At 37.8% G+C, this 23,629-nt stretch overlaps 3 protein-coding genes across 3 annotated transcripts in view; 2 read left to right on the top strand and 1 right to left on the bottom strand.

Moving 5' to 3' along the window:
• Positions 1-1,973: 1,973 nt before the first annotated feature.
• LOC128235427 (uncharacterized) lies at positions 1,974-13,646 on the bottom strand. Its single transcript, XM_052950249.1, has 11 exons — positions 13,573-13,646; positions 13,365-13,385; positions 12,620-12,698; positions 11,414-11,535; positions 9,791-9,987; positions 7,214-7,375; positions 5,703-5,868; positions 5,153-5,246; positions 4,377-4,498; positions 3,617-3,661; positions 1,974-2,165 (listed from the first exon to the last, which is right to left on the bottom strand). Exons 1-11 carry the CDS (start codon positions 13,613-13,615, stop codon positions 1,975-1,977), a joined length of 1,242 nt encoding a protein of 413 aa, XP_052806209.1. The 5' UTR covers positions 13,616-13,646; the 3' UTR covers position 1,974.
• Positions 13,647-14,837: 1,191 nt separating this feature from the next.
• On the top strand, positions 14,838-19,727 carry LOC128235426 (lactadherin-like). Its single transcript, XM_052950248.1, has 8 exons — positions 14,838-14,868; positions 15,104-15,130; positions 15,939-16,141; positions 16,658-16,804; positions 17,721-17,877; positions 18,870-18,946; positions 18,985-19,049; positions 19,595-19,727. Exons 1-8 carry the CDS (start codon positions 14,838-14,840, stop codon positions 19,725-19,727), a joined length of 840 nt encoding a protein of 279 aa, XP_052806208.1.
• A 1,325-nt stretch (positions 19,728-21,052) lies between these two features.
• The window catches only part of LOC128235425 (uncharacterized), a 3,555-nt gene continuing 978 nt past the window's right edge, over positions 21,053-23,629 (top strand). Inside the window, exons 1-3 of the mRNA XM_052950247.1 lie at positions 21,053-21,056; positions 22,192-22,248; positions 23,335-23,422. Coding sequence (XP_052806207.1) covers positions 21,053-21,056; positions 22,192-22,248; positions 23,335-23,422 — 149 coding nt within the window. The remainder of the gene's footprint in view (positions 21,057-22,191; positions 22,249-23,334; positions 23,423-23,629) is intronic.

The following is a 23,629-nucleotide window of genomic DNA, read 5'->3' as shown; positions in this document are numbered from 1 at the left end:
TATGTTTTATTGACATGTGTATTTACTATTCTGTATTTTATTTTTATTTTTGTATATAAATGTCTTAAAAAACTATATAATGCCTTATTTGTTTTGTTTTGTATCTGTTTCTGTAGCGAATGTTATTAAAATAAACCCGAGGTGTATATTCAAGTTAGTGATAAATAACTGGTGTGGCACTAGTTCAAAGTGACCTAGGACAAAATACCAGTGACATCATTTTAGGAATGGGGCGACGTTAGAAGAATAAAGTGCGCTTGAACGTTACTAATTTACTGTAGTGACTTAACGTGTGTGCTGTATAACTAAGTTTAATTTGATTGCCAGTAAATTGTACGTATTTTTGAATAAATAATTAAGATTCCAAAGAGTGAAGTCATTAATCGTAACTGCTAAATCAAATAACTACGCGATCTACTTGCAGCGCAGTTATATGTAATGATTGTATGTCATTTTAATTAAACCGTCCATAATCCGAGGTCGTTTTCGATGGAAAATGGCCGAGGTGTTCCGAAAGAAAGCAGCCTATAGAAATCATTGGTTGTTTTGAGTGTATTTGTATATATCACTACAACATATACTTATAAAATAACGAGTAGCAGTAGAAGATTAAACCGATAATTGTTTCCTTTCGCCTAGTGCTTGTTCCTAATACCGTACGAATATCGAGGCTTGTTAGCCGGCCAGAGTCAAACTCAGCCCTTATTTTTTTCTTTATTCAAGTATTTTCAGAAACCGCCCTAAAATACCTGTTTTTCACTTATTTTCATTGAGGCCTATAAGGAGGCCTACAATCGGACTATGCTGCCTTTCGGCGTTGTGTTTCATTGAGTATTTCACACGCTTATAGCTAAGAGCCGAATATTTTGAGCTTTGATTAAGTCAGCAACAAGTAAGCGTCATCGTGGTTAACTTTCAATTGTGAACTTTCAAAACTCAATACACATGAAAGCGTCATCGTTGTTAACTTTCATATTTTTACCACTTGTAATAAGATTCATCGTTGTTAACTATCACAATTTTTACCACTTGTAATAAGATTCATCGTTATTAACTTTTTTAACACTTGTAATAAGATTCATCGTTGTTAACTTTCATATTTTTACCACTTGTAATAAGATTCATCGTTGTTAACTTTCATATTTTTACCACTTGTAATAAGATTCATCGTTGTTAACTTTCAAATTTCTTACTGCTCTGGACATTTCATAGACACATTTGTGATCTGCAGTACTTCTTACACATTGTGAGACAGCTGTGCTTGCTGGTTTTGATTTTTTATAGTTGAGCACATCATGAAATACTTTACATTTAAAGTTAACAACGATGTTTTAAATGTTGGACTGCTTACCAGGTCCGGGATAACATTGTGTTGGATAACTCAGGTGAACATATAATGGTACAGGATAAAGCGATAGGTAACAGGAATATTCTAGCTTAACACAACCTGACAATATGTATGAATGTTGAAAATCTGTATGTCTTGGCAGATTATTTTGCAAATTTTATTTTAACCCTTTTACGACTTAATTTGAAAAAAAATACAGTTTACACGTATTGAGTATCAGGAGCGGTTCCAGGATTAAGAGTGGGCTTAATTCAGGCGGCGTAATCTTTTGACTTGCCCCTACTATTAGAACTAAAATGAATTTGGTTTGAAGTGTTGGTAGGAAATTAAAACTATTTCAAGTCAAAAATGGTGCATTTTGAGCGTAATCTATTACTCTTTTTTCTCCTATATTGAAAAAAGTAAGCTTGGACGATTAAAGGTGGGGGCGCATGGGGGGGGGCGATTGGGGGGGGGGGGGGGGGAGCGCCGGCTGTCAGTGGATATTATAAACGTACAGGACAGTATATAAGGTTTGATTCTCTTTCGTTTGGAACTCATAGAAAACAAATCAATGTCAGTCTTTATTGGCAAACAAATGAAACAAATGAACCAAGATTAAATATTAAATGATTCAAATGATTATTTTAAGCAACAGGACAAGATCGTGACCTGTAATCACAAAGACGGGAAACGGCGTCAAACAACAACGCCTCTGGGCATGCGCGAATATACAGGTATCCTTCTGAACACGTAGAGAAAAATCGGCATCCTGCACATGCCTGGAAATCTCCGTTACCAGCACTGTCACATTCTTTCTTTAACCCTACACATCCGTCTGAAAAAAATGGCATGCATTTTACGAGAGATATGGTTGGTCAAAACACTTGACGTGATCATGAAATGACCATTGAAATAGGGAAGATTTCACACATTAAAAAGAGGACATATACACGATATAGCAGTGAAGTGCAAGTTTGAATGGTAGTCGAAAGGTTCCAAAAGTTCAAATGTACATGCATTATTATTATTCGATGCAGCCATAGATGTATGAACGGTACGCCCTAAGTGGCTGCAGACTTAAATATATGTGTATTGCGCCTATAATTAATGTGAACATACATTGTCGTTACATTTAAATATATATGGGCGCAACCAAAATTAAATTTAAAAAATAAGGATGCAATAGAAAATGTCGGTGCTTGCAATCGGCATTCTTTTTTTTGTTGTACAAAAGCCATTCATCCATATCAACTTAGCGAAGCCGGTAGCCACTAGAAGAAGCGGAAACATTTCAAATTAAAGAAACACTGCCGCATGATCAATGATATGTAACGAATCTTATAAATACTGCTTTGTATGATTTATTATTTGAAAATACAATTTAATCATAATTCATTATTTAAATTTATATCACGGAATTATATGTTCGTGTATGTTTCTTGGCATTCGATAAAAAGCACTAGAACCAATTCCCGCATGTAAGAATAATTCTGATTGGTCAGAGTAACTGACCCTATGAACATTATGATTGCAGCGATAGTTTCATATAACAGATAAAGATGCATCCATGATTTCCTAAAATGACCTTCAGGTGCAACCGTATTTTGTAGGGGCACCCATAATATATTGTTCTTCATATAAGGGTAGATATAGTGCTCCAACAATTTATGGCTGCACCCATTAGGTATGTACTTTGCCACCTGTAGTTAAGGGCGCAGCTTTCAATTATTCATGGCTGCATCCATGCATTATGGGCGCAACGTAAATTTATTCATGGCTGCATCCATGCATTTTGGATGCACCGTGTTGTTTAGATTTATTAGCCCTTTCGTACACCAAAGTTTGAAAATCAGCAACATTCCGAGAGAGATGAAAAACAACTCAAGCATTGTATTATTTACAGTGTCTTAAGTGTCTGACGGCGGTAAAGGTCACTATTAACCTTATGAGCAATTTGGTGCAGGATGAAGGAATTAACAGTGCAGTACTCCTTAAAAATCCTGGAAACAAAACTGCTCCTAGTATTCTTGATGAAAATGTCCCCTGGAGCAAATGTAGTAATATAATGGTCCGGGGCCCGTATCGATAAAGATCTTTGACGAATTGTAAGTAAATTAGTATTTTGCTACACATTTAAGGGGATTGTATGTAATTTAGCAAGTATTTTAAATGAACACAAAGTTAAAAAAAATAAAATAAAATTAACGTGTTCTCATTTGTGACGTTTATACAGTTTAAAGAGCTTGAAACTAGCAATAGAGGTACACCAAGAGGGAAAAAACTTACTTGTATAATTATGTGCTGGTGGCTGCGGTTCTAAAGCTGTGTTATCTGAATATGAAAACAAAGAATTAAAATCATTTGAATGAGTCCAGAAAACATATATCTCAAGTCAATACTCATACTTAATCTCTTTTTTTGTTTATATACTCTTGGAGTATAGCGTATATACTGGTGATGTGAGCATATATCCTTGTCGGCTTGCTTTTGTCAAACTAAAGGGAGATATCAGGGGTTTTTTTTGTCAAGTTAGCGTAGACTTGTTCACTTATCTTGTTTAGTTGGCAAACAGATGTCGACATAACGTGTTAAATCTATTTGTCACCAAATTTCAGTCAACTTACTCATAAACTGACACAGACAAGAATAAATAATTACATCATCAGTGTATGTGATACACGCATCCACACTCGTACGAAGAACAAGCTAGAAAGCCAATAAAGAACAATATCCTGAATATTGATAAAGTCAAAAGAAACACCTACGGAATAAATCTGAAGATTGTGTATATGAATATAAAAGATAAATTTACCCGTTTGCGTATATGGACATATTTGGGCTCATGGGTATTTTTTCCATTTTAAAGCGACAAAATACTGTTAGCAACAACCAACATATATCCCTGCAAACCAAATCACTTTCACTCCACATAAAAAAAATAATTTAAATAATATCTTAACATAAGCTGGTTTAATAAGTCAATGAATATTGTCTAACGAATAACTTCACGTTCATAAAAGTCGGGTAATAGTGGTATGTAACCTACAAATACATCTTGGCAGCCCTTCCCCGCCATTCCAAACGCCCGTCGACTGGTTACACACTTTCTGAATTATCATCTCATCTGTATCAAACTTGTATTTGTCCACACAGTTTGAAACACACGAACTGAAGAACAATATATCAAAGATTTAAATTATCACCCTGACAACGGAAAAGACTCAATATCAGAGGTACGAAGCTTCCCCCGAATATACAAAACCAAAATTAAAGTTGATGATAAGAGTGTTTTAGTGTTATAGGTGACAGTCTCTTAACCAAGAGCTTCTGCGCTCGATTTTCACCGAGGGAAATATATCATGGCTTAGGTAACGGACTCCGTCGTATGCATGTAGGTTGAGGCTTTCGTCGTAATCGAAACAAGTATAATTATACTTAATTGCCTTAGACGTTCTTTGATTAAATTGTCAATTACAGTCTATGTGGTCTACGACATTTGACTGGTCACTGCCAGTATATTACATCAAACTCATCGGAAACAGTTTAATTGAAATGGATAATACAGTCGAAACCCGTTGACTCGATATCCAAGTGACTAGCCTAAATACTTTGAGCAAATATCGAGCCCAGCGGGAATCAGTCCTTCACGTCAAGTTCGAGCCAACGAGGAAATCGAGCCAAGCGATATCGAGCCAACGGGTTTCGACTGTAGTATGTTCCACAGAAGCGGAATGTCCTTTCAAAACTCTTTGTCTAACTTAAAATATCACGTATACAGGGTAACACACACATTTCAAGTTTAAAATAAAATGAAAAACTCACAGTACGCCGACTTGCTTCTCGCAGTGCATCATGCCGTTCGAGGGCGGAGGGAGGGGTTGACACAAGTTGGTTGGTCGGGCCGTCGGCGTCGGTGCTAGACACGAGGTTTACACATATCATAATATATGACAACGTTGACTGAATGCATATAACTGTACATTGTCAGTTCTTTAATTCTGCTCCTTAAAATAACCTTAAATCATTATTAAATAGAAAATGAAACGTATCGTATGTTTCTTACTTGGCCCAGGGGACATGGTGATAGGATCTTCTGTTGTTGTTGTTGTTGTTGTTTTTGTTGTTGTTGTTGTTGTTGTTGTTGTTGTTGAACGTGTAGGCTCGCCACCTAAATAGGGAGAAATCTGTCTTTAATCTTCTAATAAACACAGTTTTTAATAAGCAGAAAATTCCCTGTTGATGTGGTGCCATCGGAATAGCACACATATCTGTACGCCGGTTAGTGTATATCCCCCAAGAATATGTATATTTTATAAGAAAAGGGTTACTATCATCTAGTTTTGTCTTAGTCCACCGGATACTTGGCACTTACAATCGTGATATTCACTATAGCTGCTAGGATCACACCCCAACAGGTCAAATCTGAGCGCAATGTTCTCGTGCCAGGCCAAGGGGTTGATTCTCACAAATCTCGCCTTGAAAGGGCAGGTGAGAATGTTGACCACCTTGGTGATTGTATCGTTGTTTCCAGGTAAAAACTGTAAAGAAAACGTGAGGAGTGGTCTTTTATAAAGAAATTTACCTGAATAATACATTTTTTATTTCTAAAGGGAACAACATTTATGATATAATTATAAATGATAAAAATCTTTTAAAAATTTAAAATTAAATTTAAGTAAGTTTTCTGGCAAAATAAAATAAGATACTTCAGCGTGTAACACTTAAGATAAATTTTGACTGGAAGTTAAACGCATCAAGGTGTTAAAGGGGGGGTGTATTTTCCCAACAGCAACATGGAACACATGATATATATAAGAATATTAAAGTGTTCCAACTTGTAACGTTACTACACAGCTTACTGAAGGCAACTAAAGGTAATAATCTATAATAATTAAACTACACAGTATTCGTCATATGGTCCTATGACACCATTAAAGGAAATTCACAACCACTCACCCTTCCCCCACAACCACTCATCCTTCCCCCACAACCACTCATCCTTCCCCCGCAAGCACTCCACCTTCTCCCACAACCACTCATCCTTCCCCCACACCCACTCACCCTTCCCCCACACCCACTCATCCTACCACCACAACCACTCATCCTACCCCAACAACCACTCACTTTTCCCCCACACCCACTCATCCTACCCCCACAACCACTCATCCTACCCCAACAACCACTCACCCTTCCCCCACACCCACTCATCCTACCCCCACAACCACTCATCCTTCCCCCACAACCACTCATTTTGCCCCCACATCCACTCGCCCTTCCCCCACACCCACTCATCTTCCCCAACACCCACTCGTCCTTCCCCCACATCCACTCATCCTACCCCCACAACGACTCACCATACCCCAACACCCACTCATCCTTCCCCCACAACCACTCATCCTTCCCCAACAACCACTCATCCTTCCCCCACAACCACTAACCCTTCCCCAACAACCACCACCTTCTCCCATAACAACTCATCTTTCCCCAACACCACCTCACCCTTCCCCGACACACATTCACCCTTCCCCCACACCCACTCATCCTTCCCCGAAAACCACTCACCCTTCCCCCACAAGCACTCATCATTCCCTCTCAACCACTCATCCTTCTCTCACAACCACTCACCCTTCCCCCACACCCACTCATCCTACCCCCATACCCACTCATCCTTCCCCCCACACCCACTCGTCCTACCCTCACAACCACTCATCCTTCCCTCACAGCCACTCACCCTTCCCCCACACCCATTCATCCTACCCACACACCCACTCACCCTTCCCTCACACCCACTCACCCTTCCCCCACACCCACTTACACTTCCCCCACAACCACTCCACCTTCCCAAACAACCACTAACCCTTCCTCCACACCCACTCTCTATACCTGGTCGTTGACCTGTCGAGAGCTGTACGGCTGCCAGGTGTAACCGTCGGCACTGTAGAGAATGCGGTATTGAGTGACGTACTCGTTGGCGCTATCCTCCGACAGAACTGACCTTCCCTGGGTCACAACACCTCTGATCAGCATAGTGGAGTTCAGCTCTACCTGTAAGTGTATTTGAGGACCATGTTGTTTACATAACATACGCACACTCTGCCTGAAAGTGTAACAACGATGTAGGTTACATAACATACGCACGCTCTGCCTGTAAGTGTAAGAACAATGTAGTTTACATAACATACGCATGCTCTGTCTGTTAGTGTAAGAACCATGTAGGTTACATAACATACACACGCTCTGCCTTTAAGTGTAAGTGTCATGTAGTTTACATAAGATGCGCACGTTCTGCCTGTAGGTGTAAGTGCCATGTAGTTTACATAACATACGCACGCTCTGCCTGTAAGTTTAGGTGCCATGTAGTTTACATAAGTTGCGCACGCTCTGCCTTAAAGTGTAAGTTCCAAGTAGTTTACATAAGATGCGCACGCTCTGTAGTTTACATAAGATGCGCACGCTCTGCCTGTAAGTGTAAGTGCCATGTCGTTTACATAAGATGCGCACGCTCTGCCTGTAAGTGTAAGTGTAAGTGCCATGTAGTTTACATAAGATGCGCACGCTCTGTAGTTTATATAAGATGCGCACGCTCTGCCTGAAAGTGTACGTGCTATGTCGTTTACATAAGATGCGCACGCTCTGCCTGTAAGTGTAAGTGCCATGTAGTTTATATAAGATGCGCACGCTCTGCTGTAAGAGTAAGTGCAATGTAGTTTACATAAGATGCGCACGCTCTGTAGTTTACATAAAATGCGCACGCTCTACCTGTAAGTGTAAGTGCATTGTAATTTACATAAAATGCGCACGCTCTGTAGTTTACATTAGATGCGCACGCTCTGCTTGTAAGTGTAAGTGCAATGTAGTTTACATAAGATGCGCACGCTCTGCCTGTAAGTGTAAGTGCCATGTAGTTTACATAAGATGCGCACGCTCTGTCTGTAAGTGTAAGTGCCATGAAGTTTCCATACGATGCGCACGCTCTGCCTGTAAGTGTAAGTGCAATGTAGTTTACATAAGATGCGCAAGTTCTGCCTGTAAGTGTAAGTGTCATGTAATTTACATAACATGCGCAAGTTCTGCCTGTAAGTGTTAGTGCCATGTAGTTTACATAACATGCGCACGCTCTGTCTGTAAGTGTTAGTGCAATGTAGTTTACATAACATGCGCACGCTCTGCCTGTAAGTGTAAGTGCCATGTCGTTTACATAACATGCGCACGCTCTGCCTTTAAGTGTAAGTGCCATGTAGTTAACATAAGATGCGCACTCTCTGCCTGTAAGTGTAAATGCCATGTAGTTTATATAAGATGCGCACTCTCTGCCTGTAAGTGTAGGTGCCATGTAGTTTATATAAGATGCGCACTCTCTGCCTGTAAGTGTAAGTGCCATGTAGTTTACATAAGATGCGCACGCTCTGCCTGTAAGTGTAAGTGCCATGTAGTTTATATAACATGCGCACGCTCTGCCTGTAAGTGTAAGTGCCATGTAGTTTACATAAGATTCGTACGTTCTGCCTGTAAGTGTAAGTGCCATGTAGTTCACATAAGATGCGCACGCTCTGCCTGTAAGTGTAAGTGTCATGTAGTTTACATAAGATGCGCACGCTCTGCCTGTAATTGTAAGTGTCATGTAGTTTTCATAAGATGCGCACGCTCAGCCTGTAAGTGTAAGTGTCATGTAGTTTACATTAGATGCGCACGCTCTGTAGTTTACATAAGATGCGCACGCTCTGCCTGTAAGTGTAAGTGTCATGTCGTTTACATTAGATGCGCACGCTCTGTAGTTTACATAAGATGCGCACGCTCTGCCTGTAAGTGTAAGTGTCATGTAGTTTACATAAGATGCGCACGCTCTGCCTGTAAGTGTAAGTGTCATGTAGTTTACACAAGATGCGCACGCTCTGCCTGTAAGTGTAAGTGTCATGTAGTTTACATAAGTTGCGCACGCTCTGCCTGTAAGTGTAAGTGTCATGTAGTTTACATAACATACGCACGCTCTGCCTGTAAGTGTAAGTGTCATGTCGTTTACCTAACATACGCACGCTCTGCCTGTAAGTGTAAGTGTCATGTAGTTTACATAACATACGCACGCTCTGCCTGTAAGTGTAAGTGTCATGTAGTTTACATAACATACGCACGCTCTGCCTGTAAGTGTAAGTGCAATTTAGTTTACATAAGATGCGCACGCTCTGCCTGTAAGTGTAAGTGCCATGTCGTTTACATAACATAAGCACGGGCAATATCTTAAAACACATAATATTGATCTTATCGTTTTTGCTGCACAGGACGTCATTTAGTCTTTCCAAATATATCAATCTTCTATCATGATTACTAAAACGTGTTAAATACTCTAATCGTTGTTTCCGTTGCTGTTTCTTTTGGTGTATTTCTATGTTTTATATTTCAAGCAATACAGAGTTTACTCGCGAGGACTGCATTAGTCTATGCTGTACAAGAGCTATCACTAACCTGAATGTACTGCTCCAAAGTGTTGATATCGGCTTTCCACCCGCCACTGTAGTACGCGCTACCGACGCGTTCTATCTTGGAGTCGAGGCGCCCCCTGTCGGCACCGAAATATAGACTCTTGGATTGGCTGAATGCGCTGGAAGCTGTGATAGCGCTGTCGCTCACATTCGGTAACAAGTGCGTCAAGCATCGATCCGCATCATATCGATCCGCTGCAAATCGAATGCATTTTGAAAGTGATGGCATTCTATTACATGTTTTCAATTGGTTGAAAGTACAGAAATACATGTATGCACGTTTTCTGTCATAAGTTATCTTATGAACAGGAGTTATCTATGTATGCAGCATGTTGAGGACAATTTTTAACTTATTCTGTCCGTGTCAGGAATTCCCATTCCAATGTTCATAAGCTCTTTGGTCTGTCTTGTTTTTGAAAGACTGGAGACACACATAATACCCGCCGGACAATATCCATACCCCGCCAACCCATTATTGCAAATTTGGACAAAATCCCTTTAAATGAAACTTCCATCTAACTTGCCATTTTGGAAGGTAGTTTTAGATTTGTTCGTGTATTATAATATGTTTTAGGACATTTCAAACCACGAACAACACGAACCCAGTAAATCGTATAGGGAGGATATTATGTCCGTCCAGGCAAAAAAGTAGGGTAATTTTGTCCGTGCTTTTTCGCAACATACTTAGTTAAGTCTTAGTCTTAGGTAGATGGTGCTTCTTTAATATCAAATGATAGTAATAATAGTAACGAAACAAGAAAAAATTGGAACATAGCATCAAGTCGGCGCAATAAAATGAGAAGCAAAACTTGCATGTAGATAACAAAAAAAGGTTATTATTTCAATGATAACATGTTGGGTATACATATGTCCGAAGGACATTATTGTTGATAATATTGTTACAATAGTTTAAGCCCGGAATTATAAATATGTTATTATATAAATATTCTGGTTTTCCCAAGCTAATCCTCCAGTACAAACAAAATTATACCAAAACTATACACACGTTACTTAGGAAACAATAGAGTCAATGGTCTAATACATTAATTTCAAAAGCATGAAATTCACCTTTTATTTGAACCAGCATGTGTTGTGAATTCCGGGCTTTATGTATTGTATTTGTTTTTGTGAACACATTTTACTCGTATGAGTAAATAGAACGGGGATAAGAAATACTATACATTAAAAGGGAATTATCTGGAATATATTCTTTCGAATGACATTTTCGAAACAAACAATTAAGCTCAATGTTAATTTTTCAGAACTCGCTTTTTTGCTGCTCGCCAAGGGAGATTACTGCGTAGTAGTTTTAGAAACATAAAGGATATTGTAATAGTACCATGTAACCTTCATCTATTTGGGGGAAAGTTGGTTTTTAATCAAAAAAATTATAATCAGGGCTATTATAATTTAAGGTTTTATTATCAATTAAAGTGTAAATTTTTATAAACACATTGAACTTCACATTTTATCGTGCAATGTGAAAATATCGAAAGCATTGTTCTGCAATTTATGAACTGGTCCCTTAGTTGGGGCAATTTCTTGAGTATATATTCTGGGCGCCGACTAATAAATGTAAGAGTAAGCATTCACTGTAACGAACTTAGGATGCATTCGGGAAAAGTGTCGCTGGTTTTCCACGCGCCTGTGCTGTAGTTACAGGTGAGTCCTACTTCTTTGGCACCCGTATAAAATATATACCCAGTGTTACAGGCCCCGTTACATGTCCTGAAAAGGGGAGAAATCAAATTGTAGGAACAAAAATATGCAGATTTGTACGACTTGACATTAGATATATAACATTATATAGTTTAGTAGGTATTGTTTTTTCCCACCTCAGATAAGTAGATTTAACCATGCTAGAAAGTCTTATCTTGCCCACGGGCAAAGATAAAACAGGTACCCATATGGAACTCCATTTTAATGGACATCACATTGTAATAACCTCCTTTGTTGAAGACAGTCGTCTGTAGCATCATAGAAACCTTTTCTTGTGGCAATATTTGGAATGCTATTTAATTATTTCTTGTTTCAAATGCCACCATAAAAAAGTTTTACGATCCTTTCAAGAAATAATGCTTCACTCTCCTCCGAACTATTTAAAGACCGATTTGACTAATAACATAATCTGAATCACTGCGCGCATATCCATGACAACCACGAATTATCACATATCCATACGCATTCATTTTCACTACACACAAAAGAGTTCCAGCAAAAAAAAATACATTTTTAATTAATTTTGTTTAACTGAGGTGGGAGAAAAAAAAGCATCTACCATAGCCGCTCATGTAAGATAGGTTCATCCCAACCCTCGCGCAGGGAGTTTTGCGGAAACTCGGTAGACCTCGTTTCCGCAAAACACCCTAGGCTCGGGTCAGGATGAATCTTACACTCTCGGCCATGGAAGATACTTAAAATCTACAGTACATTGTCAAATTATGTGTAACAAGCTGATTGGTTTGTGATTTTAAAAAAGGCTGAACGGGAAGACAATATAAAGGCAACTATCCGATCGGTGTGTTCAGCCTGTTTCACTATTTGCAAGCAGTCGGTGTCATATGACTTGGCGGAGTCTCATATGACCGGCATACACCGGAGTACGCCGATTTGTGTATGAATTTTAATATATGTTGACAACCAATGTCCAGTGAAAATCCTCTATCAATCACTTATGATAATTTAGAGCTTATTTTAATCTTTATTACAAATCAGAAGCTACCCTTGCTCTGTTCGCTCGTTTTGTTAGCGAAATTTATTTCCAAGATTAAAAAGAACTCTAACATAAATACATAAAAGAACTAGTACATACAGTATTTGATCTTTCCTGCTGCATTGCACAATACCGTTCTCCAGTGTTGGCCCAATACACCGCGGCACCGGGGTAGTGGCTGTAATTAAAGAAAGTCTTTGGTAATGTTTCTACTTTCTTCAAACCTATGTCCTTCGGTTTATTCTGTCCAAGTAATTTATGTAAAATGTCTCTTTTTATTTTCCTTTTTGGTCATTTTTTTGCCTTTGTTCTTGTTCGATCTCATTTTTGCTATATAGGTAATTTATAAACACTAAGCCATTTTGTTTTTAACGATAGATGAGTCCTTTCCGTGGGTACCGTATTTGCCGCATTTTACATTCCGTTGTTCCCGCAGCGAGATTCGAACTATCGGTAAACGGATAGCGCAAAATCCGGCTGCGGAAAGGTCCTAAGCGGAAACATTATGAAAGTGACGCTCTTAAAAATAATACATACACATGTATAATAAACATAAATTTGAGTGAAATCCTTTAACTATTTACTAAATACGCGTGTAATGCATTTATGGAAAATATAAATACTGATAACAAGATAATAACCGTTTTAATAGCTGAAAACACAAAAATATTAAATGACTGGTGAGGGCTAAAAAGGTTACTGTAATCTTCTATCGTATCATAAAGTAAAAATATCGTGTTTTTTTGCGACTTTCCTTCAAATTAAACAAGGAATCTTCATAAGAACCATTGTTTTCGACATGATATCTCTTTATAAACTAAGACATAGATATGATTTTACTTACCGGATTCGACATAAGTACATCCTGTAAGATAAAAGGCGGTGCGAATAAACAAAAAGATATTATTCTTATCCAATACCTTTTATCCAAGAACAAACATATATAGTACAATTTCAATACTTTATTATATTCTCTAACAAAACTTATAACAATAATTTTATTGTCATTGTATTTTCATACCAGTTGTAAAAGTAAATTAAAAATCACTTACCAATTATAAAAATTAAAAACAATTTTATAAAATAACCTGCCATTTTTAAATATTTTTACTTAACAACCGTATGCATACAATGCGCATGCGCAAATTTAGAATCTAGTCGGCGTTTATGAAGCGATTCAGTCCGATAAAAATGTTCCCATTGTATCTTAATTTATCGCGCAATGTTTTGTCTTTCTAACATGGCGTGTCCATCTGTTTGCGTCCCAGCCTAGATATTAAACTATTTGGTGGAGACTTTAGAGATACTGAAGTTTACTGAATTGAACACGTAGGTCATAAAGTCCTCAAGTACATGGTCAACACTGCCGAATGTTATTATCAAAGAGGTTATTCTGTAAATACCGTAGACTTTAAACTATTATTAATCATTACATCGCTTGTTGTTCAGAATCATGTTTGAATTAGGAGCACATCTCTCATATAATTGAATTCATCTGAAATACTTCAACTTGTTTAAATGTTATTGTTTTATCTTTGCAATGTTGTGTGCCTCAAAAATGACAAAAAAAAAACATGTTTCATGTTATTACGTATCCACATAGCTTCGTTAACTAGAGGCCAGAACGTTCAACCCAGCCGTGACTGGGCGGTAACCCTCTTGAATAGATAAAAGTGATGAATATAAATGTACGTGTTATATTTTATCCCAGATTATCAAATTTATCAAAGCAGAGTAAACGAAAAACTCTATTTTGACTATTGGAGTTCCATTAACTTGCATTTTATTGACAATTATTTGAGGCAAATTGTGAAGTATGAGTGTAGGACAAATCCCCCTCCCCACACATACACAAAATCAAAAATAAAATCCCCATTTTATAAATTATTTTCGTTGTTTCCGGGTGTATATGTTGTTAAATAAAATGAAAAGAAAAATAAAACATTTTACATAGTATATACGGTAAATAACCTTGTAAAACAAAGGGAACACCTTGTTGGAGGGGGGAGCTAGGGTAGCGGGGGGGGGGGGGGTATGTCTTCCAGTGCCATAATAATTCGTGGATGTTTTGATGCCCGTCTCCTTAGAATTATGAAACTTTGTCAACGAAACGAATCGTAAAAACTGCAAATATGTTTCCTAACAAACATCATTGTTATGGTTACGAGTTCTTTCAAAATAAACCACTGCAATAAAGATACAAAACTTAACATTTAAACCTCCCATGCAATCAGCTTCACAAATACTGCATGATAACGCCGCAACGGAAACGATATATACAGATATTGTCCATGACATCCGAGGAATTACACCAAAAATGGCGACCGGATTAAGACTTATTGTTTGGGGTAAGGATACGAAATATAACTCTATTTATATACAAAAATCAGCTTCAATATGATTTTTAATGAGCGGTTGTCGTATCCTCTCACTCTTTTGCGTAAGTTGATCATAATTTGGCTCACGGAGAAATTTATTTCACGTTCTGTACCCTGCGCGTAGGAGTGTTCAGTGTGTTGATAATGTAGACGTCTTTTTATTAGTAAAAGGAAAAACCAATAAAGATTATCTATTATTTTTCAGTGTTATTTGTCGTCAGAGATGTTTATGGTAAGTGAAAACTTTCTTAAATTTGTCAATATTAATGTATTAGATCAAAAACGCAAATTAGTTTCAATCACGAACATTAGAAGTTGCTCATGTGGTTGGTGCTGTTTTGTCTGGTCATAAAAGGCGTTGGCTACGTTACATCGTTATACGAACCAAACTTTACAACGTGACGAAGGTGGACATATAGAGATGTTTCGTTAAGTATACGTGTTCATAAACAAAACTGTTTTGTTATAGCTTTTGAACATACGAGCCATAAGATCAGTTAAGTGCCATATACGCTCTCATTAGCAAACGTTAGCAAATTAGTTCGTTGTAAATCCCATTCGGAACTCCTCGGCCATTTCCATCGAAAACAACCTCGGACGTATGCCGGTACATCAATAGAAGCAGTTCGTTAAATTTTAAATAATTGTTTTTATGAAGTGTTGTGTTTTAATGTGTATTTTGTATATCTAAGTTTAAATCGATTGTCACTGATGTGTAATTTTGCATAAATAACTAAGATTCACATGAGTAAAGTCACTAAACTTAACTGCTAGATAGAAATTACTTCGCGATCTACTTAGAGCGTAGTTAAATGTAAAGATCAATGCCACTGTAAACCGTCCACTCTGATACCGTCGATATTCATCCGATGTTGTTTTCAATTTAAAAAGGCCGAGGAGTTCCGAATATGTGTATTATTGCAACATCGCAGCGCACTGAACGCAGGGCAGGTCGTATACAATCCTGTAAGAGAACAGATATGTATCCTTTGTTACTACCAAATCGATAGTTTTTATCATATACAGCAAATACAATTCAGGACTGGACACCCTTTGCAATGACAAGTTGCTGAAGTCCGTTCCAGATGACCACATAACCGCCACAAGTTACAAATCCGACCCCACACTCACCGGACATCCTCCTAACGGGCGGCTCAATACCACGGAGGTGGCCCTGGGCAATGGCTCCGTCTCCATGGGTGCTTGGGCTCCGGCTGGGGATAACAATGGGGAGCATATACAGGTTGAAATGTGTTTCATTTACGAGTATAATGTACCAGTTAATTGTAACCACGCCCCCAGGGATTTGCTAAACCGAAAGTCGAAGTCCCCGCTATTCCCCAGACCTGCAGTGCGTTCAGTAAGGCGAGCGTTTACAAAGCGCTCGCAAACGTTTTGTTTTGTATCCCAGTTGCAACGCAGCCCATACACGTAAAGCGGGAAATCAAACAGCAAACGTTCGCCGCAAACATGTTTACTGAACGCGTTGCCGGGTTCGTGGTTACAATAGACTGGTGTATAACGTTCTTTATAATTTTAACAAAACGGAAATACACAGTCGGGAATTTCGGCCATCCCTTTCCAAAATACCCTTACTTAGTCAATATATATTCTTCTAGGTCTTGTGACAAATCGAGTGTACGGAATGGCCCGAGGATAGGTTAGTGAAGTCCACAGATCGGATTTTATCGTCAGATTTACATGCATTTACAATAACAGTTATGATTTATATTGAATTTATCAGAGCACCTTATTCTAGGTTATGTTTGATGACGTCACTATGGTGAATGGTGTGTTTACCCAAGGCCGTAACCAAGGTACCGACCACGTGACGCTGTTCAAGGTCGAGTACACTGAGGATGGGAGCACGTGGCAGACAGTCAACGACGACATAGGGGTGGAAAAGGTTAGCTACCATTTGTAATCTGCCGTATCCTCCTTGAAACATAGTATCACTGTTGTTAATCTGCATATTAAGATTTAAGTATGACCGATAGTTCGTCCAATCAGAATCGCCTAATAACCGCACGTAAACATGCACGAAGAACGGCTCTTGCCTTAGCCATGTTTACAATGTCGCGAATTTGAGTGATAATATTATGCGATTCTGATTGGCCAATGATGTCGTTTTAGCCACAGTGATTTGGTGGGAATGAGCTTCTTCTTTGGTGTCATTTGACCTGTACAAAATTTAGTGACATTTAACCTAAAACATTTTTTTTTCTTCAGATTTATCAAAGGGGTCCCTCCTACCAACTAGCATAAAATATCTATGAATTACTGCACTTTAACAATGTCAGAAAATCTCGTAATGCCTAAATAGAGGGACGATATACGTAAGTCGTTTAAACGAGTTACTAAGTCGTTTTAAAGAGTTACTAAGTCGTTTTAAAGAGTTACTAAGTCGTTCAATCGAGATAAGAAAAATAGCACGTTGTCACCTCTACGCCACCGTACCTACATGTAGAATATCATCACCTTTATATGAGATGTTTTATTAAAAGTATGATATATTTTCCATACATGTATTTAACATGCGCTTTATCTTGCCTTTGTAATTTCACACGTGTAGTAAGTATGGTGGCTGATTTCTGCCACCTCGTGTTTTTCCCTTATCGAGGCGTGTCCGGCAAGAAAATGCTTAAAGTAGCGAAACGAAAATGCATTTTGGCACCCATTTACCCATAAAAAAGACGCAATGAAATAATCCGCCCAAATAAATAAGACATATCTTTAGACTAAATTTCATGAGGTTAATCTGCTGAACAATAAAAACTAAAGCGTTTCTACGAAAATTGATTCATTCATTTTTTTCATTCCAGGTTTTTGGAGGGAACTCGGATGGTGACACAATTGAGAGTAACGATTTCGGCTGTCCAGTATTCGCCAAGGGTATCCGCATCGTTCCTATGGGCTGGGAGAAGCATATTGCGCTGAGGTTTGATGTCAACGGCTGTTACCTTGACGACAGCGGGACAGGTAATTTGACATATTCGCTGGGCAAAACGTTTGCTTTTTTCTATTTTTACTTACTTACTTTCTAATTTCTATAATCAACTTTGGTCCAAATCGTCTATAGCCGGGAGCTTTATTGTTTATTTATGACGTTGTATGTCTAAGGCTTTCAATTGAATATGATCATAAATGGACTGCATTTTTTAAAGCTGCAATCTCACAGATTTTTACTTTAATTTTATTTTATTGTCTCAGAATAAACTGATTTGGGCGTCAATGCCATCAATTCAGTTATATAAGACAGCACACTAAAGAATAGATCTCAATTATTTAGAAAACTGCTGAAAACTCAATTTTCTTAAAGCTGCCCTCTCACAGATTAAATGTCTTGACAACTTTTTTATTTTTGACTTGGAACGAGCCAATGTTTTATGCATTTTTCTTAAACCGTTATTAACCTTAATTTTCGAACGGAAATATGAAAAACTGCGATCAAATCTTTTGTCAGCAATCTTTTATAATTGGTTTGCAGATATTTACGCAAATAGTTGCTCTTTCCAAGACAAAAAATAAAAAAGTTGTAAAAACGGTATATCTGTGAGAGTGCAGCTTTAAAGCGTTAGTAACGCTTTTTGTCATAAAACGTCATTTTTCACCGGTTTCCAGACATTTACGCAAAAAAATGGCTCATTCCCAGACAAAAAATATATAAAATATATAAAAAAATGTCAAAACGATCCATCTGTGAGAGTGCAGCTTTTAACATTCACATTTTATTTGCCACTTATAAAGGTATTGCAAACTCGGCCCAGGCTCAAAACAAAAATTATTATCAAAGAAATTGGAGAAGAAATATCAACATAGATTAGCCGCATTATTCATGTATGAAGAAAGGGGCATTTCTGTAACTGAAACAACAATTGAATATCCTAATGTATCGTATCGGTGACGTACTATGGAATATAGGATGGGACGTAATGAATGCGTTTTATGCAATGGTATATTTAAAACTCTAGCAACAACGAACACGACGACACCGTTTAAGCCCGGTATAGTAACGCCATTTGGTGGGACAACGAAAGCACCAACTGCTGCAATAATCTCAACTACAATAGCAACAACGGTATGGAGCTCTCACTTCTATCAATATTTACCTGGGGTATTATATACCTGGTATCATTATCATCCGCATCATCATCATCATAATCATCATCATCATCATCATCATCATCATCGTCGTCGTCGTCGTCGTCATCATCATCCTCATCATCATCATCATCATCATCATCATCATCATCATCATCATCATCATCATCATTATCATCGTCGCATTCATCATCGTCTTCGTCGTCGTCATCATCATCATCATCATCATCATCATCATCATCATGATCATCATCATCATCATCATCATCATCATCATCATCATCTTCGTCGTCGTCGTAGTCGCCGCCACCAAAATCACCATCATGATCATCATTATCATCATAAGCATCATCATCAGCAGCAGCAACATAAACAAAACCTTCGTTGTCATCGTCGTGTTCATCATCATCATCATCATCATCATCATCATCATCATCATCATCATCATCATCATCACAATAACTATTAAATTTTTATCTATACAAGATAGTTAACTAAACATGTATTTTATACAAGCCTGTGTTACAGGATGATATTTCCTTTGTATTATCTAGTAAAACATATATGTATATTACAAGCCGACAACACTGAAGACAACAACCACAAGGACCACCGTTAGAACGACAAAGACAACAACGACCCCAAAGACAACAACAACAACGACAGCGTATGTGTTCCATCCGGGTATTTTGGATCCGTTCGGCGCTGTTCCTTCTCTAATCGGATAAAGATGGGAATAGGCGACAGTCCTCCCCGTGCAGGATCAAGAATAGCATGAATACATTGTCTGATAGATGTAGTAATGAAATGTAATGCTGACAGTTTAACTTGCTTCTGTTAGAATGTTGTATATGTTCTAGACTATCTAACATGCTTCTGTTTTAAATAAGGTGTGATTTCTAGACAACTGAACATGCTTCTGTATGGTTTGTAGAAAATGTAGATGCTTCTGTTCAAATAATGTATGGTCTGTAGTCAATCTGATATGTTTCTGTTCAAAAAGTGTATGCTTTCTAGACAACTGAAACATGATTCTGTTAAAAAAAATGTATGGTTTCTTGACAATTCAATATCCGTTTTTTAAGTTTTGCTCTGGTCAAATCAAACTAAATTTCTGTTGATCTTAACTTGGAGTATATTTGATTAATGCAAGGGAGTTTTAAGTAAAAAGTGAAAGAAACGTAAAATTGTATTTTACCATCATTTTGACTCTAATATATGCTTGGCTGGGAGCTTTTGTTATTACGTCAATTCTTAGCATAAAGGTTAAGTAAAAATGAAATTGTTTTTTTTAAATATCAATATGAATGTAAAAAAGTAATCATAATGTTTTAAAAAAAATTACAAAATAAAACTCTGCAACAAGTACATGTTGAAGATCACTGACAGTATCTTAAGATGTAGTATGTAATGCACCAATTGTGTCAATTGTAACCCCCCCCCCCCAAGGTCCGGGGGTACACCGGGGATAGCCGGGGAAATGGGCCGTGTTTTTACCTTTCAGGTGGCCCCGCAGTGCCGGGTGAATGCGGTGGTTTTGTCTTCGCCTTAAATATAGCGGGGAATGGGCCTTACCTAGGGTCCCTGGGGTGCGGGGGGCATTTGGCGGGGATTTTACCATTTGTTCGTCCCCGCAGGGCGGTGATTTTAGCCGGGGTTGGCTGAACCGAAAGTCAAAGTCCCCTCTATTCCCCGGACCTGGGGGGCCGTGGTTACAATTGACTGGTGCATAAGTACATGTACAAGTCATTGTTCTTCAATACAATCACTGTAAGTAGTTCATATTCATTGATGACCTGTATTCAACCAATATGTGCTAATGTTAGATAATAAGACGAACTCTATATCATATCAGTATTGAGAGTGTCAGAGAGGTGACCATATTTTCTGACATCTTGTGGGACCTTTCACATCTGGTCATAGGTTCGCGGCCCGTCAAGGGGTTCTGGTGCCATTTTCATAAATCACATTGGGCGAACTTTCTACTTGGCCCCTGTTTCTGTTGAGATTTAAGATAGAGCTATGAATGGGTGCTCAACAATAAACAGTATAAATGGGTAAGTGGTTAAATGTTATAAATGGCCAAGGGATTAGAAATATCTTTTTTTTTTACTATGTTGAAATTGCACGCTTCTAAAGTTGCTTTATGGTGTTCTGTTGGTGATGTGTAATACACATTTTTGAAAGCGGTCCATGTAGGTGAGGATTTTAATTACATTTAAGAGAAGCCTTTTAATTCGTCCACCGGCCATGAACGTATTGGAGTGGGGTCAAAGGGCCAATGCTTCATCTAATATATCTAATGATTTGAAACAATAATCAATGAATTTTCGTACATTGGAAAAATACATTCGTTAGTTGAACTAGTTATTGTTTGGTTATTTATATAGGCCTTCGTGGTCTATTGCTTAGGGCGTCCGCCGACGGAGCGGAAGTTCGAAGCTTTAAATGTTCGAAGGTTCGAGCCCCACACAGGTTTGTTATGATATGGCCGTTTGCAGACCCAGTAGCCCGGCATGTAGGATAAGGAATCGTTAGTAATGATGTTTATCGATCAAGATGGCTTCAAAGTCACACGTTATAATGGCCCGTAATTGGCAGTGGTAAAATAGGCATAAACAAACATTTTTTTCTTTCTTTAACTGATACATTGTTGAAATATCTATTTCAATATTTAAACAAAATATTTTGACGGGCCTCAAATATTAGACCGATTGATAAGACTTCTACATGTACACCAATGAACATCGGAGACTGAATCATACTCAAGAGAGCTATCAGCGTTCACAGACTCCGAAAGTACGGATAAATTATGTTGGTCTTCACTATTGGTAAGTACATTTAGAATTGAATTATTCAGACATTTTGAGAAAATAAGGCTTACGATCTTTTGTATTAAGCCGACTTGGAGATTTGCATTGGAGTCAAACAAAATATCGAATGCAGTTTGGAGCACATTTTGATTTGAAGAAAATAGTTTACAGTATCGCAAGAATACGCAATTGTTAAATCAAGAGTATACTGAAAGTTTATGATAGAATTACATTAAATGCACGCTCATATTGTTAACATGCACTTATAATTAAAGAAATAGCATGATCAATCAATCAATCAATCAATCAATCACTTATATATAAATCTTGCTTGTTCTACATTATTTACCAACAAACACATGATCATGTTATATTTCAGCCACGAGCCTCTTTCTGGGAGCCAACGCTCTACTGTTCCCCCTGAACAATGGCGGAGGTAACAAGAACATTTCATTTAAACCATCTTTAAACATGTACATTAAACACATTAAAGGTTTAAAATAATAACAACACGCAAATTGTGTTTGTTTGTTTTTTGAGCATGTGGAAAAATCTTATATACATATAGAAAAGTAGACACTTTGAGTTTGGCTCAAGATGAATGGTTAATTTAAGTGCTGTTTTTTTGTCTTTGCCATTATAACAAAATCATAATAGTGTAGATAATACAGACAAAGAATTAAGACTTTCTTCTTGCAAAGTTGTATGCCATCTTTCATTACCGATTGTATATGTAAGATGAAGTGTCATAGATTCGTGGTTTGCTATGTATGCATGTAAATTGTTACGTGAAAACCTTTTTTCAAACAAATATTTTTGTTGCCACCTGATATGTTTATACGGACTTAAGTGGCAGGGACCATATCGCCAAAGCATCTTTAATTCTGAGCTTCACCTTTCCCTCAGCCAAACTTGTGTTAACTTAAAAGCGTCACTTATCCTGTCTTCTTTTCCTTATAAGCCGTATTTACCATGTCTTGTATTTAAGAAATATGACATACCACTGAGGGTCATATGACATTATAAGGACCGGCCTTTGATGTGTTTTATGAACAAATCTAATAATAATTACTTGGGAAAAAATGTTGTTGTGAAAATTGTAAGCAGCACTCACCTGTTTTATGACGTCAGCGGTCCATATTATATGACGTCAGCGGTCCATATTATATTTTTGACGAGGTTCGGACCGGCCAAAAACATGATATGTACCGCTGACGTATAAAACCTGGATTTTTTATTAAAATACATTGATATACGGACCGATCAACTTTATATACACAAAGAAGGGACACATTTATGTAAGGTATAATATTCTCGTATAAGCCATACTCATCTTATAACTAAGTCTGAAATGTTGTCCTTTCGACTTCGTTGTAGTTGTGTTCTTTCTTCACAATCGCGCGTGAGAGAGAAAACGCTTTCCTATAATAAAAAATAAATAAAACGTCCAAATCTCAAACGGTCAAATCTCAACGGGTCACATTTCCATACAATCCGCAATTACAAATGTCTTATATTTCAGAGCCTGAGCCCGAGCTCCTGTTCGCCTGTCCTGCTCCTAAGGCGCCGCAGTTCGGAAGTCTCAAATGCGAATATAGCCTCTTCGATCTGTAAGTCTTTCTTAATGTATTCTTCAGTTACTTTTGGGGGTGCTTGGTCATCTAGCATGTAATTAAATACCATGGGAGTCACCGACAAGCCTGGCAGACATTTAATGTATATATACAAATACTTACTTTGACTTATCATTCAAGATGTATTGGCACTTATTTAACAAGGTTATGGGGATTAGCTGAACAGCAAATGTATTTAAATCG

Source organism: Mya arenaria, chromosome 5 (assembly GCF_026914265.1).
Source record: "Mya arenaria isolate MELC-2E11 chromosome 5, ASM2691426v1".
Classification (NCBI taxonomy): domain Eukaryota; kingdom Metazoa; phylum Mollusca; class Bivalvia; order Myida; family Myidae; genus Mya; species Mya arenaria.
The sequence above is the reverse complement of the archived record's forward strand: the minus strand, read 5'-3'. Positions and strand labels throughout refer to the sequence as shown.

Excerpts from the sequence above, each read along its gene's own strand:
- LOC128235426 (XM_052950248.1), top strand. The coding sequence starts at position 14,838 with ATGGCGACCGGATTAAGACTTATTGTTTGGG. Across the intron at positions 15,131-15,938 it reads TGTCGTCAGAGATGTTTATG|GACTGGACACCCTTTGCAAT; the intron begins GTAAGTGAAAAC and ends AATACAATTCAG. Across the intron at positions 18,947-18,984 it reads CAACGAAAGCACCAACTGCT|CTCTCACTTCTATCAATATT; the intron begins GCAATAATCTCA and ends AACGGTATGGAG.
- LOC128235427 (XM_052950249.1), bottom strand. The coding sequence starts at position 13,615 with ATGGCAGGTTATTTTATAAAATTGTTTTTAATTTTTATAATTG. Across the intron at positions 13,386-13,572 it reads GTTTTTAATTTTTATAATTG|GATGTACTTATGTCGAATCC; the intron begins GTAAGTGATTTT and ends TTTATCTTACAG. Across the intron at positions 2,166-3,616 it reads ACCAGCACATAATTATACAA|ACGGATGTGTAGGGTTAAAG; the intron begins GTAAGTTTTTTC and ends CATTTTTTTCAG.